At 38.0% G+C, this 17,054-nt stretch overlaps 1 protein-coding gene across 1 annotated transcript in view; it reads right to left on the bottom strand.

Annotated features, from left to right (window-relative positions):
• Positions 1-15,184, bottom strand: part of LOC139045013 (spidroin-2-like) — a 172,934-nt gene extending 157,750 nt beyond the window's left edge. Inside the window, exons 1-2 of the mRNA XM_070506614.1 lie at positions 15,089-15,184; positions 10,207-11,060 (exon numbers count right to left, since the gene is read on the bottom strand). Coding sequence (XP_070362715.1) covers positions 10,207-11,060; positions 15,089-15,184 — 950 coding nt within the window. The remainder of the gene's footprint in view (positions 1-10,206; positions 11,061-15,088) is intronic.
• Between the last annotated feature and the right edge of the window lie 1,870 nt (positions 15,185-17,054).

The raw sequence follows: 17,054 nt of genomic DNA, 5'->3' as shown, positions 1-17,054 counted from the left end.
TTAATTATGCAATCGAAGACAAAGAAAGCAAGATAATCAAATGTGAAAATAAACACAGTACATTTTCCAAGTAAACAAACACACATACATTTTAATCCATTGACTCCATTTCCAGGTCCTACAGATTCTTGCACACATGAAATAATGTGTACAAGATTATGACAGCATTGGCTGTGTTAGCCAAGGGGTTGGAAAAAATATAATTGTTCATTAGGAGGATAGTGTGTAATAAATAAATTATGACACTTTCAACAACTGTAATACTATGGAGTTTAAAAATGAATGAGGAAACTCTTTATGTACCAATTTTGACAGTCCTCCAAGACTGTTGAGTTTAAAAAGGAGGAAACAAAAAAACATGCACATAAAATGACCATTTGTACAAAAATTAGAGACAAAAGAAGAAAAAGTTTAAAAGTTTAGTGTTTGCATGTGCGGGCAATCTCGGAAAAGATACCAAGAAACTAATGAGTGGTTACCTATTTGAGGGAATGAGTATTGGGTGTATGGGGGAGGAATTTGGGAAGGAGAATTTTTACTGTGTATTATTTGAACCATGTATATATCATCCATTCAAAAATTAAGTATATTAATTTAACAAAAGAAAATAATAACAACAAAATTGGCCCTATCCTATACCCTGGAACTAGCCATCAGATGGCACATCCTCATGAGCTACAAGAAGGCAATGGCTATTAGAGGGAACCAATGATCTATCAATTTTCTTTTTCCTCTTCTGTTCTTTCCCAATAATTGCATTATTTGTTCAAGTATAATTCATGAGATCATCAAAATCATCCCATACAGAGCTCAGCCAATATGCCAGAATAATCTGCTCCTCAAAATGTTTTACAATAATAATGCATTTATGCTTTTAGGAAAATTCCACGCATTCCTATATCCAGACCTCTTTGTTCTTCTTCGGAAGTCGTAATCTCTGAGATGTAGGTCTGAACCAAGAGGAAAAAAATATTCAAAACATTCAGCTATACAGTATTTGCTTTCTGATTTATATAAGGAAGCGTGGTTTTCTGTTTTATTATAATCAAATTTAACAGAATCTTTCAATGTATTTCATAAATAACTGGGCCAGACTATAATTTATCTTCTTACGATATAATAGTTCATATTCTCCCAATTTAAGCATGAGTTAATAAGAATTAGCAGGGCAATGATGAGATACACACCCATATCAATATAAGTAATTCTTCTTATTATATTTATATTTTTAACTTGCTATTGCAATAAGAATTCTTCATTTGAACCATAAAATGCAAATGTATTTTAAATTCAATTACACTGAGGGAAAGATTTGAAAAGCAAAGTCCAAAATGACTCCTGAGAAGTTATCCAAGTAGGAAATTAGCAAAATATCACTTGATATACAATAATTAACTTAATGTACAAAAAGGAATATTGCTCAATTAGCTTCTTTCTTTCCAAAATTAAGTGTAGCAGTCCAATGTTTTGCTTCCAATATAGGTGTCTGTATGACCAAAGACACTATAGGTTCTCCAATTATTTTTTTATTTGTTTGTTTTAGTACAGATTTCTATGATTATTAAGGTAGAGCCTCCTCCTGGTAAAAAATATTTTTATATACTTGAAATAAAATCCCCATAATCCCACTTCCCCCAAAACCAAGTGCTAATATTGTATTTAAGCATTCTCTTATATGTGAATGTTAAGTTCCTCCTTCATATTAAATTTTGTATTCTGCTCTTTTCGCTATTATTTCATCAGCATTTCCCAATGTTATTAGCAACCTTTCAAAATCATGATTTAATCCTATATATCATAATTCAATTATTCCCGTATTACTGGACAAATAGATTGTTTTTACTATTAAACTACTACAAATGGCATTTAAATTAATCTGAGTGTATTTCTGATTAATTAATGGAATCAGTTCCTAGAAGTGGTATTACTGAAACAGCGGCAACATTTTTAAGGCTTTTGATACACACAGTGGCTGTCTGTTGTGTTTATCCATCCAGCATTCATTTTCCCTTCTGCTAGTAACAATCCCTTGGTTTTCCTTTGAATGTGGTCTTTATAGGATTGGCAGTGAAGGTGCCCAGTGGTCCACTGACTAAAGCCTGAGCACAAAACCTGAGCTAGGTCAGTCTTACTTCTCATTCTAGGAACCTTGGTCTGGAGAAAATTGACACATGGACAGAAAAGGTCCATGATGCTAATGCTGATTCACCCAGTGATGGTACCTGGTAAAGATTTCATCATTTCTACCATGATCTCTGTAGCTGTTCTGTCTCTTCTCCTTTTCTTTTGATTCTGTAAGCTACAAAACACCTTCCCCTGGTTGTGGGTCTTATTCTTTAAGTTAGTCATAATTAATTTCTGTATCATGCAGCAGAAGAATTCTCTACACACCAACGAATTTCCTTACCAGAAGTTTAGGAGATGCCGCAGTTCATCTCATCTTCATCATCTCCATCAACTTTTGTAAATGAATCAACCTTCACTTACAATCTTTGCTACTTTGATAAACTAAAAAATGCCAAAATATAAAAATTTTTCCTTTACTTTTTATCATAAGTTAAAATTTTAGATACTTACTGGCCTTACATATTTCTGGGTTTTGTAGTATTATCAATTTATTTCTTTGTCCATTTTTCTATGGTATTACTTATTTTTTTAGTAGCCAATAACAAGGCCTAGTGCTTGCCAATTATGTTCAAGGCACTAGTGATAATGAGTATGAGTCTCTCTCTCCAAGAAGTTTTCAATCTAGTGAAGGAGATGGATATAAACTAGGAGTCACAGTATTTTGAGATAAGAGTTCCAATAGTTTTGAAAAAGCACTGAAAGGTTTTTGTGAGAGTGAACATTAAACCGTTAGTACTAATTTGTGTTAAAAATATTTCCTTGATTTATTTTTGACTTAAGACTGTCAAATTTTATAAGGTCAAATCTTTATATTTTTCCCATTGTGTTGTGTGTGAAGTCACTATTTTCTTCTACCTGGATTTCGAGGGTCTTTATATGAAGTCTCCACTTCATCTGACATTTCTTTTGGAATGTAATGTGAGAGAGGGAGTGCACACTTTTCACAAATAATTGCTCCATTTTCCCAGAACCATCTATTGACCATTTTTTATTTTCCTGCGGATTTGTGATTATTGCATACCCTGCTTTATTTTCACATATCTTAGAGTCCATGTCTGAGGTTCTTTTACTTTCTTCTTCATGTTTGTCTGCATGTTAATACACTGTATTAATTGCTGCCATTTTTAAAATCTTTAAATCATTGACAGTGAAATTTTGTCTCAATGTTTTTTTTAAACATTTTTTGCTATGACAACCTATTTGCTATTCCATATGAAACTTAGAATCTCTAAATTTTACAGTATCTTTGGATTTTAATTTGGATTGCCTATATATATATACATGTCTATATGTGTATATGTATGCATATACATATACATACATATTCAGTATTTCTATTTTGGAAATTTCTCTACTTTTTCATGTTTATCATAAATAGCCATTCGTTAAGATTTTGGTTTGAAATCCTCTGATTCTTGACTGACTACAACAAAAAGTCAGGAGAAAATTTCAGGCAGCATTGAAATAACTCCTTATAACATTTAAACTATAAAGTATATATATATATAAAGAGACAGAGAGGGAGAGAAAGACAGAGAGGTAGAGACAGAAGGACAGAGCAAGAAAGAAGGAACCAAGAAACAGGGAATGAATAACAACTTTAAGTTGCCTTCAAGAAATTTCAGGATTGGCCTATTTTTTGTTTTAGTCATCATGGTTAGAATGTAAAGATTATCTTTTATTTCTCTGAATAAAGGGAATTAGACCAAAATAACCATTAAAATAACTTTGTTGATGCAATCCATTATTTTTCAGTTGTTGCTTATTACAAAATATAGCACCTCTTCAGTCTGTAACTAGATGGCTGTGTCCACTCAGAGAAATCAACATGTAGTACTCATATTCAAGTCATCTAATTTCTCAAAAATTGGAATTCACGCAATCAGTAATTCTACCATCATTTTACTGACATAGGAACTAAAGTAGTGATGGACTATGGTGGGAACTCCCCAGCACTCTAACTGGCATAGACGGATGCAGAATGGAGGAAGCCTAACTATTAGTTCATATGCTCTATTTATGAAACCATGGTGCATCTGCGTATACTTAGTGCAATTCTTCTCGTCTAGAAGCCTTTAAATTTATAACTAGTTGTATACAACCAAACTCTACCTCTGGCAATTGTCTTTGACTTAGTGCTAGGGCTCTGAGGAAGTCATTCACAAATTTTGTTCTTCAGTGAGAAATTGATTCAGTCCTGATGTCATCTATATATGTTATGAAAATATTTCATAGTCAAAGACCAAATAAAATGCCAACCACAATAACTCAGAACCAAGTGCAGTAGTCAGTTATAAACCATCACTTCAATTGCAAATTTGCATTTTAGGACAATGAACTGTTTCTTCAAACCATTGTGGGGTTGTTTTCCTATGGAATCCAACAACAGCTTTTCTTTCTTGTCCCTGAGCGCTAAGAGAGAGGTACTATATCTTTGACGTTCTCTCCCTATCTGTGCAGTCAGTTTCCCTCTTTCTCTCTTTCTGCGTGTTTTTTTTCTTTTTTTAAGATAACTTAGAGCAGCAGCTCTTAAGCTTTTCCTAACCATTTTCCCTTACTCTCAAACATTCTAGAATGGAAAAAGCTTGCAAACAAATTTGCTATTTCTGGGAGTCCCTGAAGCTCACCTATGAATCACTTTGAAGCCCGTAAACCTCTGGAAATAAGAAATCCTGCTTTAAAGATATTAGTCAACATTTAAGAGTAATTCTGTAGACATAACGACTGAATTAAGTACAAATATTTTACAGGCAAACTTACCTCTAGTCCTATAAATCTTAGATGACATCTCTAAATGCATTCCAATTTAACATTTTCTTGATCTCAACATAATATCAATACAATTCAATATTATGTCAGATATTAAAATACTTAGATGCACAAATTGATAGATATAGTCATTTCTTCTTATGTTACTGTTTTACAAAATGTAAAGCTGTTTAACAGGTAATGGGTATGCAGTTAATTTATACATTTAGTAGTTGACAAACTATATTTCTAGACCTGGCTCTACTTTCAAGTGACTTTGGGCAATTATCAACTTCCTGGAGTAAGTTCTTTATACCTAGGGGAGGTTGGGCTAATGACCTGGGTTCTTTCCAGGTCTGAATATCTGATTCCTGCTTAGTTCTCATCTAACAGTTTCATAATCAGCCAGAGCTGACTGTGTGTGCTAGGTATGGTAACCATTGGTTGGTTTAGCGTAGGAAAGACACTGCTTTCCTACAGTTTTGAATTTGGGACAGAAAGGAGAAAAACCAGGGCAAAAAAGGTAAAGGTTTAATTGGATGGTATATGCATTCTTGAATCTGGATAAATAAAATATTGAGATAGCATTATCAGAAGACTTATCACCATCTCTTAAAACTGCATTATATAACAGCAATCTTGAAGACTTTTCTTGAATGATGGAAATCCATTCAGAAATGATTGTTAGCATTGTGTGTCCTGCACTAATATCTTGTCACGATAGAACTTGTGAATAACTTGGCATTAATTCATTATGTGGTATGGCTTCTTGGGAGTACAATTTCAGCTTTCCTCTTGCATGAAAATATTGTTCACAAAACAATTTTTGAATGTCAAGCTAGGTTCCATTCTTCACAGGAGGGTGAAAAAGAAACCCACAAGAATTCTTTTGATATGTAAGCTAAATACCCTAAAGAAAATAATGAAATGGAAAGCACAGAAATTGGAATCATAATTGCATATCGTTTTATGCAAGAGAATAGAACCTGGAAAATATCACAAGACTTTATCCCGTAATTGGTCTGACTGGATAACCAAATCAACTTTGAATTAAAGACAAACTTATTTTGAAATTTTTGAAGTGTTTTGGCTTTTCTTATTAGAAAATCAGAGCATGAGTGTTTTTTTTTAATGCATAAAGTTTAGGGAAACTTTGACTTCAAAACATAGGGGTTTTGATCAGCTTTCACAGAGGTATATGAATATGTCACCCTCAATGTGGAAAAAGTAGAATGTTTCTCATTAAAATTATGCTTCTGGATCTTTCCTTACTACTTCCAATTTTCTCATTCTCTTTAAATTATGTTATGTAGATTTGACCTTGGATAGTCATAAATGCCTTTTAAAATGTTGTTAATTTGAAACAAACATGTTACTGATAAATGTTTCCTACTTTAGTTCCTCTGAAAAATATTATGATTTGATTTTTAAAGATTGTGTAAAGACCAGCTATCTGGTCTTTTCATTGCTTGATCATCTTTGAATCCCTCTTGTGCCTTAAACCCTCATCCTATGCAGCGTTGCTGTTGTTCGGACACACAGCTTCAGGAGTAACACGCATTAGATTAACACCATGATTACTTTCCAGTTCTTAGATTAATATTTGAACATATTTGGTTGAGTATGTGTATGTTAATTGGAGGGTAAATGAAATAGAAAGAGACTGGGCCATGGGATGGGGGAGGTTAGAAAAAATAGGTTGGTAGGAGATAAATATTCTACATAAGTTATTTACTTATTATCTTTTCTGTTGTGATCTATTTCACTCCAATAAAATACAAGCCTCATGAGTGCAAGGGTCTTTGATTTATTCTCTGATATAGTCAAAGCAAATAGAACGGTGTTTTGCACATGGTAGGAACATAGTACAATTTGTTGAATTTTACTTGAATAAATCAGTACCATAATTAATTAGTAATAAGTTACTTAAGAGGATGAGAATTTTGCCTTGTGGAGTACATTCCTCATTCAGGATGGGTTGGTGAATTTGTTTCAAATGCAGGGTGGTTATATGCCTCCTGAGATCCTTTCCAGTAGACATGTATATGTGTGTGTGTGTGTGTGAGAGAGAGAGAGAGAGAAAAAAAAAGAGAGAGAGACAGAGACAGAGAGACATAGAGAGAATACAAATGAATTTCTGATTTACTGAACTGGTTGAAGTTTTCAATTCCTTTAAACATGTTACTTTCCAAAAAGAAATGACTTCATGATTAATTAAATGAAAACAAATTACTGTTAAGTAAGAAAAAATAAACCTCACTACTTTGCATAACAATGTGGAAACTCTAATAATGACTATTTGACAAATTAAATATGTTTTATTTCATAAGATCATTGTATTTATCACATTGCTATTCATATTAAATGCGATCTTTTTAGAAAAGTTATGCAGTACTGAAATTAAAATCTGGTATAGTTCAAAAGTGAATTTAGTGGCCTAGAGTCTTGACAAGTTGACATTTAGTTAAGTTAGTAAAATCCATTTAGAAAATATGGCAGTATGAGCTCACAGGCTGCCCTGGAGCAAAACAAGTCAAAACCGAAGTGAATTTGCAGAACTAGCAGAACTTGAATCGCGTGTATAAACCGAGTAGCTAGCACTATCCATTACCTCCCCTAAGCCTGTGCCCCCCTGCACACATACCCTGCATCATTTCAGCTTTGAGTCAAACATAGACCGTACTGCTTTACCCTAATATTTGTGCTCCTTGATACATTTCTCTGCACTTGATTACATTTTGTCCTGGTGGTTTTGAAGATATATTTAATTATCTGAAAAAACAATCTCCCAAAGTAAAAGTCCCCCCCGCCTTAAAAAAAACGCCTTAAAATGAGTACAAAGGCTCTGTTTCTGTTTAAAGACTTGTGGCTCACCCCAATACATAATACAGTGCAGTTACAAGAGGTTACTTGATAGCAATGTGAAAAAACACTTTCTCAGCCAAGTAGTTAAAATTTTCCCTAGAAGTTCCACTTTTAGTATTGGCTGCTATTCATAACTTAGTTTTAATTTAAGCTTATTTTAAAATTATTAATTAATAATGCATAACACATTTTAATCTTATTTCCCCCATATCAACCCATAGGGGAACCAGTTTACCAGCTCACAACACTGTATAAATAAAACACAAAACAAAAATCAACTGTTTAATGTGTTTAGTAATCTTAATAAAATCCTGAAAGTTACAATTAAAATATTGCAATATTAAAATAATCACCTGGAAGCAGGTAAATTTTGTATGGAAATGTAACAAACCACAAGCTGTACTCTCCTTAATTATATCAGAAAACTAGAATTTTAAACCAGATGTGATGACTACTAAGGAGAAAATACTTACTGCCAATTTTCTGCTAACTCAAAGGCAACGTGTAAGTGTTGAACTAAAATCGTCCTAAAAATTCCATTTACAGTTCATGGATTGTGATGAAAAAACGTGAAACCATCCTTCACACAAAACTAACATCACTGCTAGTTTACCAGTACGTTATTCGTCTGCTTCAGAATAATTTACGTTACTAAATTGGGAAAAAATGGAACCTTTACAATTTAGAAAAAAAAAAATGGCGAAAATTGCTGACATTTTGGACAGCTCCCTCCTGATTTTTCTGCACTATTTCTGTTGTGTCTTACTTTCATTTTCTCTGCCTTACCAAATCAGAAACGAGCCCACCTAAAGTTATTTTTGCAGTTTGGGTTTGAGTTTGAGTTTTGTTGCATTGTGCTGTATTTTGGGGCAAAAGATTCCTCCAGTGAAAGAGGAATAGAGCTACACAACAGGAAAGTGCTGTTCTCAGTTCAAGATCTGGCTCCCTTTAATGAGCCAATTTTTATTTTCCTAAGAAAACAAGAGACCTGCCCTCTCCACTTCCCTTCCCCGCTGCAACCCCACCTCCTCTGAAAAGGACCAGAGCGCCTCTCCATCTGCGTCAGGGTGGGGACAGGACGTTCGCGCCGAGGTATTTTAAGAACTTTCCCAAGCAGAGACTCCCACCCAGACAATGCGCCACACACAAAACAATCACCAGGAGTAAGTTTGCGCGTCCTGAAGAGGAATGGAGAAACCACTGCACCGAACTACGGAGGTACAGATTTACCCCGGCAGCACCATCCATTTGCAGCAGTGCCTAAAATCCGCCTTCTGCAGAACGGTTTGCAGCGCCCGTGGAACTCCCAATGGCTTTACAAAATAAAATAATTTAATACAAAATAAAAACAGCGTAGGCACTGGAGGAAGCTGCGTACGTAAAACTGGTTACACTTGGTTAACGTGCTCTAGGTCTGATTACCCAGACTCCGCTTTGAGCGGCTGGCAGAGGCTGCTCCTGGCCCGCGCGGGCGTGTGGACACGGGTGTCTGCGACTCGGCAGCGGGCGGGAACTTTCTCGGACGGCAGAGCCGCCAGGCAGTCTGCAGTTGCCCCGGGTGCGCCAGGCCGGGTCCCAAGCCCGGAAGACACCCAGGCCAAGGCAGCCCCAGGAGGCAGAGGCTCCACCTGGACGCGCACCCCAGCCCCGCCCCGCTTCGACCGCGCGGTCAGGTCGCGGCCACCCGTGCCCCACGCCCGCGCGGGCCATGAGCAGCCTCGGCCAGCCCTTCAAGGCGAAACTCTCTTCATCCCCAAATCTGTGCTCCCGAAAAGTGTAGCGAGCCTCTACAAGGGGCGTCAGACACAAAAAAGTCGCCACTCTCCAACCCTCGTTCCACTCCCCTTCTCTTTCCTCCTTTTCTTCAGTGAGGCGGACCAACCGTTACTTTCTCCTCCCCTCCCCTTCCTTCCCTTCCGAAGTCCCCGGCGCAAAGTGGGACTTTGGGGAGCCTCGGTGAATGCGCCTGTCCCCTCATGCGCTGGATCCACAGCTGCCTCTTTTCGTTAAGGCAATAAAGTTCAATTTGTCCGGTTCTTTATGAGCCACGGTGGACTTTCCCGTGCAGTCCGTGCGCTCTCCCTCCCACTAAGCCAAGAGCATCCTATTCACTCCATCCCAGCCTGGATCCCTGAAGGACGTCGGTTCACGCGAGATGGGACTCACCGCGCTCCCTGCAAAGTGCCCCAAACCGCGCGCCCACACACACACAAACACACACACACACACATACACACACACAGACACAATGCCATCCTGTGCTGTCAAAGTCTGTCAGCGTTAAGAGGAGAACGCACAAGCAGGAGTGGCACTGGCGCGGGCACAGCCTAGCAGTGTGTCCGGACTCGCTTCTTGGGTCCCAAACACCCTTGTCAAGATGCCCCGGCGCATAACAAGCCTCATAAGCCCCAAAGATCACACCAGTGGTCCCGGGGGCCGCGCGGGCGCTGCCGGGCCGGACCTTACCCGCGGGGCGCGTGGTCTCCCGTCGCTCGGCTGGCCCGCGGGCCACAGGGACGCTGCAGCCGGGGTCCCGGAGATGCTGCTGCTCCGCTGCCGCTGCCCGGATACCCGGCGCCAGCATCACTTCGCCACCACCTCCGCCTCCTCGTGCTCTGTTCTCTCGGCTGCCCCTCCCCGGCGGCCGCCTGCAGGACGGGCAGCGCCGGCGGCGCGGCGGGGTGGGCAGCAGCGGAGGCGGCGGCGGCGCCCGCGCGAGCTCGCCCAGCTGCACCAGCTCCAGCAGCCGCGGCGGCAGCCGGAGCACCCGAGCCCGGCTGCGCTTCCCCGGCGATGGCTCTGGCCTCCGCGACTGACAACGCCCGGCAGCCAATCGCTGCCTCGCCTCGCGCGTCTGGGGGAGACCAATCAGAGCGGAAGGCCCAAGGTTTTCCTCCGCCTTTGCTCAGCAGGCTTGTTTCCGGGAGAGGCGGCGATGCTGCTGTGGTTTGGGATGGAGGAGGCGCGGGAGGGGCGCAGGGTGGAGGACTCTTGGCCTTAGGTGCGGCGACACAGCCGGGCCCACCGAGGAGGCCTGGGGCGCTTTCTGACTGCTGAGAGCCCGCGGCTTGGAAGAAAAGGGCGCCTCGGGGTGACTCTGTTCCCAGAGCCTCGGCCCGGCGGTTCAGCGTCTTTGCATCCTTGTGTAAGGGTCGTGGGACCCGAGTACGAACGGCATTGCTGGAGAGAGAATCCCTGAAGGTGGTCGCCGCCTTGAAGGAATCACGCGAACAGTCACCAGACAGCGCCCCCGTCCTTCTCCCATTGGCAGTTTTGGCAGCTGAAAAGAGTGGTACTTCTGAACCTCTGAACAGCTCCTTCTAACAGTAATCAGCCCAGAAGTGTGCACGAGCTAGGAAGGAGGCATATGGAGAAATGTTCTCAAAGTTGTAGATAGAGTGGACCGTCCCTTCCTTCCCTCCAAATAAGCTCCCCCACCTTCACACCCCCCAAGACAAAACAAAACACCACAAGAAGCGATGGAGAAAGATCGTTTCAGCAGACAACCTAGTTGGTTTGCTTTTTTTTTCTTTTTCTTTTTCCTTGGAGAATCGCTGCTGAACGATACAATAGGTTTTTTGTTGGTTGGGGTGTGTGTGTGTGTGTGTGTGTGTGTGACTCAAACACCGAAGAAGTGAGGTTATTTAGCTAGGAAAGCAAAAGAAAACGAAAGTGGCCAACTCTTGCCGCACCCCTCTCTCCCAAACACTGTAATGATCTTTCCTTATGAAGCATTTTAAGTCCCTTCTGTGCAAATATGTCTGAAAGGTCCAGAGTTCTAATAAGTCTATAACTCAAGTTGCAGGGAAAAGTAAACTCAGTACTGCATGAAGGTTTTAATATGTGTGGGTCTTTCCTCGAGTGACTTTCTCTCTCTGATGGGGCTAGTCATCTGTATCTTACAAGGTCGTTGCAAGGGTCAAAAACCAAGTGCATAAATCAGCTACATAGTTGTCTGACGAATAGTTGGAAATCCATATATGTTAGCTATGCTGCTGCTGCTGTTTCTAATTACATTTTAAATAATCATTTTATTTTTGCAATAATCACTCCTTTCTTCCTTTACTTTACTTTTATGATAACTCCATGTATCCCGTGACACCAAAATAAACCCTGCCTAAATTTTATGAGCACTATAAGGAAAATTTGATTGCAGAGTAGATTTGTGAATTGCCATCTTTTAGTGCTATAGGAAATGTATGCATATCACCCCCAGTCTTCCTTTTTCTTGTGCCCTCCCCCCTTTTAGTCATTTGACTGACCTATTTTGGGAGCTAGACCATCTCTTCTTAAAGAATCAACTGTGCTAAAACAGACGATGATAAACTTATTTTTTACGCTAAAAACGGAGATATGTACCACATCACTTTCAATTTTTAATCTAGAGAAAGTTTTTGTTATTCTTTGTTTAGTTTTTAAAAAGTATTTATTTTTTGTTATTATTGTGTAACTTAAAATCAATACCCTCATTTACTACATGAGATGATCAATAGAGGAATGGAGTTTAAGTCTGGGAGAGAAATAAAAAAATAAGTATATTATTTAAACTTCATAGGAAAAAGGGAGTTGATATTTGCAAAAAGTAGACATATTGAAATGAATCTTAAAATTGGAAAATTTCAATGCAATGACAATTTAGAAATATGTGATAAAAGATAAATTTAGAATGATCTTCAAAAGACTCATCTTGATTAAAGAAAGCATGTAAGATATGAAAATGTTACCAAACTTTAGAATATTGTAAGCTATTTAGAAGCTTTCAGACATGTACACACACAAATCTCTACATAATTATTCTAACCACTCCTCCATACCCTGCCAAATATACTATTTTTCAGTATCTCAGAATGTTTTTTCATGTTGTGTGGTATTTTGCAACACTCAATCCTGAAACTACACGGGTCCTGTGTAGCATATTCCTCAGCGATTAAGGTAATCAAATGACTATCTTAGAGAAGCAAAAAAACTAAAGAAAATCAACATCATGCATACAGATATAAGAGTAACATCTCATATCGCTAGTGCTATGCATAAACAGCTGTGAGCAAAACAAACCTGCACAATTAACAACGTACTAACAGTGAAAACCATGAAATATTTAAAATCAGTGAAAATGGAAAATTAAAGTAACTGAAAAGATTGCATGCTGATGTTAGGTTTTATGCATTGCTATGAACTTCATGGGATGTATTGGGCAGAAGGTCCAGTGTTATTTAATTATATGACTAATGAGTTAATTGTATTTAATTAAATAACTGATGTTTCCTTTTTTTTTGCCTTCTTAGATATGTACATTTTTCTCCCCATACAATAAAGGAACTCACTCAACTTGTTAGTGGAGGAAGAAATTTGCTCAGGCACTACTAAATCAATAACCACTTGCCTAATCTTGAAAATATGTAAAATAATTTCATATTAATCAATGCAAAAAATTTATATTTATTAGGAATAGAACTGAGTCCTTTGTTGGCATCAGTTCTGATAAAACCTACATTTAGCAGGCAGAAAGCTGAATAAAAAAGGAAAGAAATCTGTCTCGTTCCAGCTCTGGTTATGACTGAGTGAGTAATCACAGGTCAGTCACTTAAACCTTCCCAGCATTCCTTATCTGTAAAATAGAGATTAAAAACAAAATCAAACTTATAGCTGCCTTTCTCAGATGTGAGGATTAATGTATAATTGGAACTGCAAGCTACAATAGGTTTTTTGCAGAAAAGCCCTTCCAAAAAGGTAGAGCACTGGAATTTAATGATAATATTTCCTACTCTCTCTTGAATGCTACTTAGTTTATTCTCACAGTAGCCCTGTTCATTATGGACACATAATACCTATTTCTACAGATGAAAATTTTAAGTTCCAAAGAGATTCTTTTTCCAATTTTGTAAGTTGACTTTCAGGCACTCTTTATTTGTTGATGTTGTCCAGCAAGAATATTTTTCCCATGGTTCTTTCACTATGCCACTTCCACTATGGTTGAAATATGCAAGTTTAAAGGCTGGCACCTTAATTTAAATGAAGGGCAACCCATTTCGTTTGATATTGGATGTCACTTGTGCCTGGACTGAAGCTATTTCCCCAAATAATATAATTAATTTAACTTCAAATGCATAAAGCTTCATTTTCATATTTAAACTCTAGAGCACCTGTAACAGTGGGTATTACTCATGCTCATGTTAAAAGATTACTATATACCTCTTTCGTTTTAAAAGATTGAAGCAAAATCAAGATAAAAAAATAAAAATGAAAGCCACCAGAAGGGAATTGGATTCTATTCAGTTTATCCTAACTAGTACTTTTTAAAAATATACTTTATACCAAGACCAGTATTCTCTCTCTCTCTCTCTCTCTCTCTCTCTCTCTCTCACACACACACACACACACACGAGTGAACAGAATAAAGTCAATCATCAAAATTTTGTAGGAAACAGGACTCCAAACCAAGCAAATGTTCAGACTCCTAGCCTTATTCTCTTGCCCCACATCATACTCTTCTCCTGAGATTTGTGAGTTCTCGATAGAAAGGGAATCTCTAAAATGAAGAGAATGTAAAAGATATCCAAAGACAAAGGTTAAAGAGAGCAGCAAGCCTAGGAGGCCACCTTAATTAAGAGAAAGTAAGGATGGTAGGGTTTTGGGGGGAGGGGAGGAGGCAAAACTTAATCTGAAATCTAGGAAGACAATTAAAAGTAACATGGTATTGTGGAATCCAATGCAAGAGAAGGTTGTTGCAGGACTGGAAGGTGAATTATATCATCTCTTGGCTATAAGTATTGTCAAGAGATCATGGATTAAGTGAGATCTTTGGTTTCTTTTGAAAGGACAGTTTTGGTAAAATGATTAGGGTGAAAACCATTTGATCCACACGGAATAGGGAAAGGATTAGTCAAATGATTACATTTCTATTGTATTAGAAAAAGAGTTATGTTATTTTAAGTTAAATATTTTGACATAGAGTTGGAGTCATGATTTATGCAGAAGGCTATATAAAAAACTTTAATTGACATAAAGTCTCAAAAAGTCTTACATTATTGACTGTCTTTATTGTTATTATTATAAAAACAAAATCATTCGCAAAGATGTACAATCCTTCAATGAGGGTGAATGTTATAGAAATCAAACCATTACCAAAATTAAAGAAAAGATACTTCTTTAACTACTCTATAGAGTCCATCTTCAGTTTTTATAATTTAGAATTAAGTTCTTTGCTTGAATAAGATAATCTAACCTCTTTTAATAATGAGGGGTTTTTTTTCCCCTTTAGCCTTAATCACTGAAGAACAGCTGCATACTATGTTGGTACAGCATGAATTAGAAGATGGAGAAGGGGCATGCACATGAGTGTGTGTACCTGGAGGGGGGAGTGAGGGAGAAGAAATGGGAGATGGGCGAGTAAAAAGGCGAGACCGAGCAGAGCTTTCAAGTTATTTGTGTAGCAGTTCTCCATGGCTTCATTAATCGATACTTCTTTCAAAAGTCACTTAAAGCGGAGGACACTAAAAAATTAATTAAAAAAATAATGTCTTCCATGTTACCACAACAGAATGCTATGTGCCTAGCATAGTGCTAGGAGCTCAATAAATGTTTGATCAAGAAAGAATGAATGTGTGAATGTTGCATGGGCTTTTTTTGGTGGGGGAGGGAGAAGGCTGCTGCTAAAAGTTGAAACCGACTGATAGCATTTAACAAGCTTCTTGTAATTATGATGCTTTTGTTTACACAAATGAAATCTTAACGTGTAAATTTATTTCCCAGTGTTCCCCACGATTGTTGGCCAGAGCACAGAATTGGATCCGTTCTCCTTAGACTAAATTTTCATTTTCCCTTTGCTTCGCAGCCCCTCACCCAGTCAGGCTTTTAACTAATTCTTCAGGTGTTTTAAGGTGATTAGGAAGTGTGCCTAGAGAATGATCCTACCTGCCTGGGAGACAAGTGCTAATAAAAGGTCAAAAGTGAGTTCCTGGGGATTGGGATCGCTGAAGCTAATAGCATGAATCATCATTAGCTTTTACTGATGCCAAGTCATGCAAGTCTGTGCAGTTCATACAGAAAGAGAAATTTGGATCAATAGGGCTTTATGCTACCATGCAGCTTGATAATTACTTTCTGGAAATTGTTTGTAAAGCTTTTTTCTTCCTTAAAAAAATTATTCTCTGTTCAGAAAGCCTGCCTCAGTCACTGTACCCATAGTGCAAGATACACCTATCAAGTTTTCCCTTAGCAATCTTTTTCTTTGATGTTGTGTTACCATGGAGGTTGGCTGTATGCATAGCCTATATTCAATAACGCTTGGTGCCTATTTAACAGTGGCCTGATATTTCATTACAGGATTGCTATTTTGAAGTCACTTCTCTGAATGTCTATAACACCAAGTCACAAGCATATTTCAGCACTTGGTTTGCTAGTATACTGGCTGTTGACCTGGTGATGCTAGGACGAGGTGGACCATGTTGTTTAGTTGGTAGGTGCAGCATACACACCATTGGCGCTTCTCTTTTGTGGCATACTGATGACGCAGAGACTCAGTGAGTACTAGTGAACACTTTCTCATTCACAGGGAAAAATATAATAGACTTGCACATCTCAGTGTTGAAGGCCTGAAGTAAAATTACCCAACAAGATATTTTATACTCTTGCTGTGTCAAGAATTTTTGAGGCTTCAAAATAAACCAGAAAGTTGAGAGCATGTGTTTATGAGCTTAATACTGTAGGATGTAAGTTACTTTGCACATAGACTCAGTCATGGCCATTTGCTGTTAGCTGCTAGCAGAAGGGACTTTTGGATGTGATTAGAAAAAGAAAGTAGTGGAAGCAAGTTTTTAAAAAGTGATAGAAAAACCTAATTTCCCTTTTAGCATTCATTTAATCATAAAGTGAAAATCTGGTTTCACATTTCAGAATTTCCTTAAAATCTAGCTTATGTAAACTGGGATATTAGAAATCTTATGGTCTAGATCTTTATGTCCCAGGCTTACAATCCTTTCTAAGATACTTACAACTCTATTTCTCTATAGATGACTTTTCTCTTCTAACAGATGTGAATTCTTGAGCTTATGCTAATGTCTCTGAATCAAGAAATCATTATTTCATTTAATTTTAAAAACTTGTAATCATAATGGCTTCTATTTTTGGATTCTTCAGTATTTTGATTGAGGTTTGATGTGTAGACACTGCATTCAGTTTATTTTTCTTAATTGTACGCACAAGTTAGACCTATATAGTACTTGAATACTTCATTCTCAGAAAGGCAATTCTGATTATTATAAAACACTTTTCAACTGAGACATTAATTACAAATATTTATAAAACGGACATTG

Source organism: Equus asinus, chromosome 4, assembly GCF_041296235.1.
Source record: "Equus asinus isolate D_3611 breed Donkey chromosome 4, EquAss-T2T_v2, whole genome shotgun sequence".
Taxonomy (NCBI): Eukaryota; Metazoa; Chordata; class Mammalia; order Perissodactyla; family Equidae; genus Equus; species Equus asinus.
This window is presented reverse-complemented; position numbering and strand designations above follow the sequence as displayed.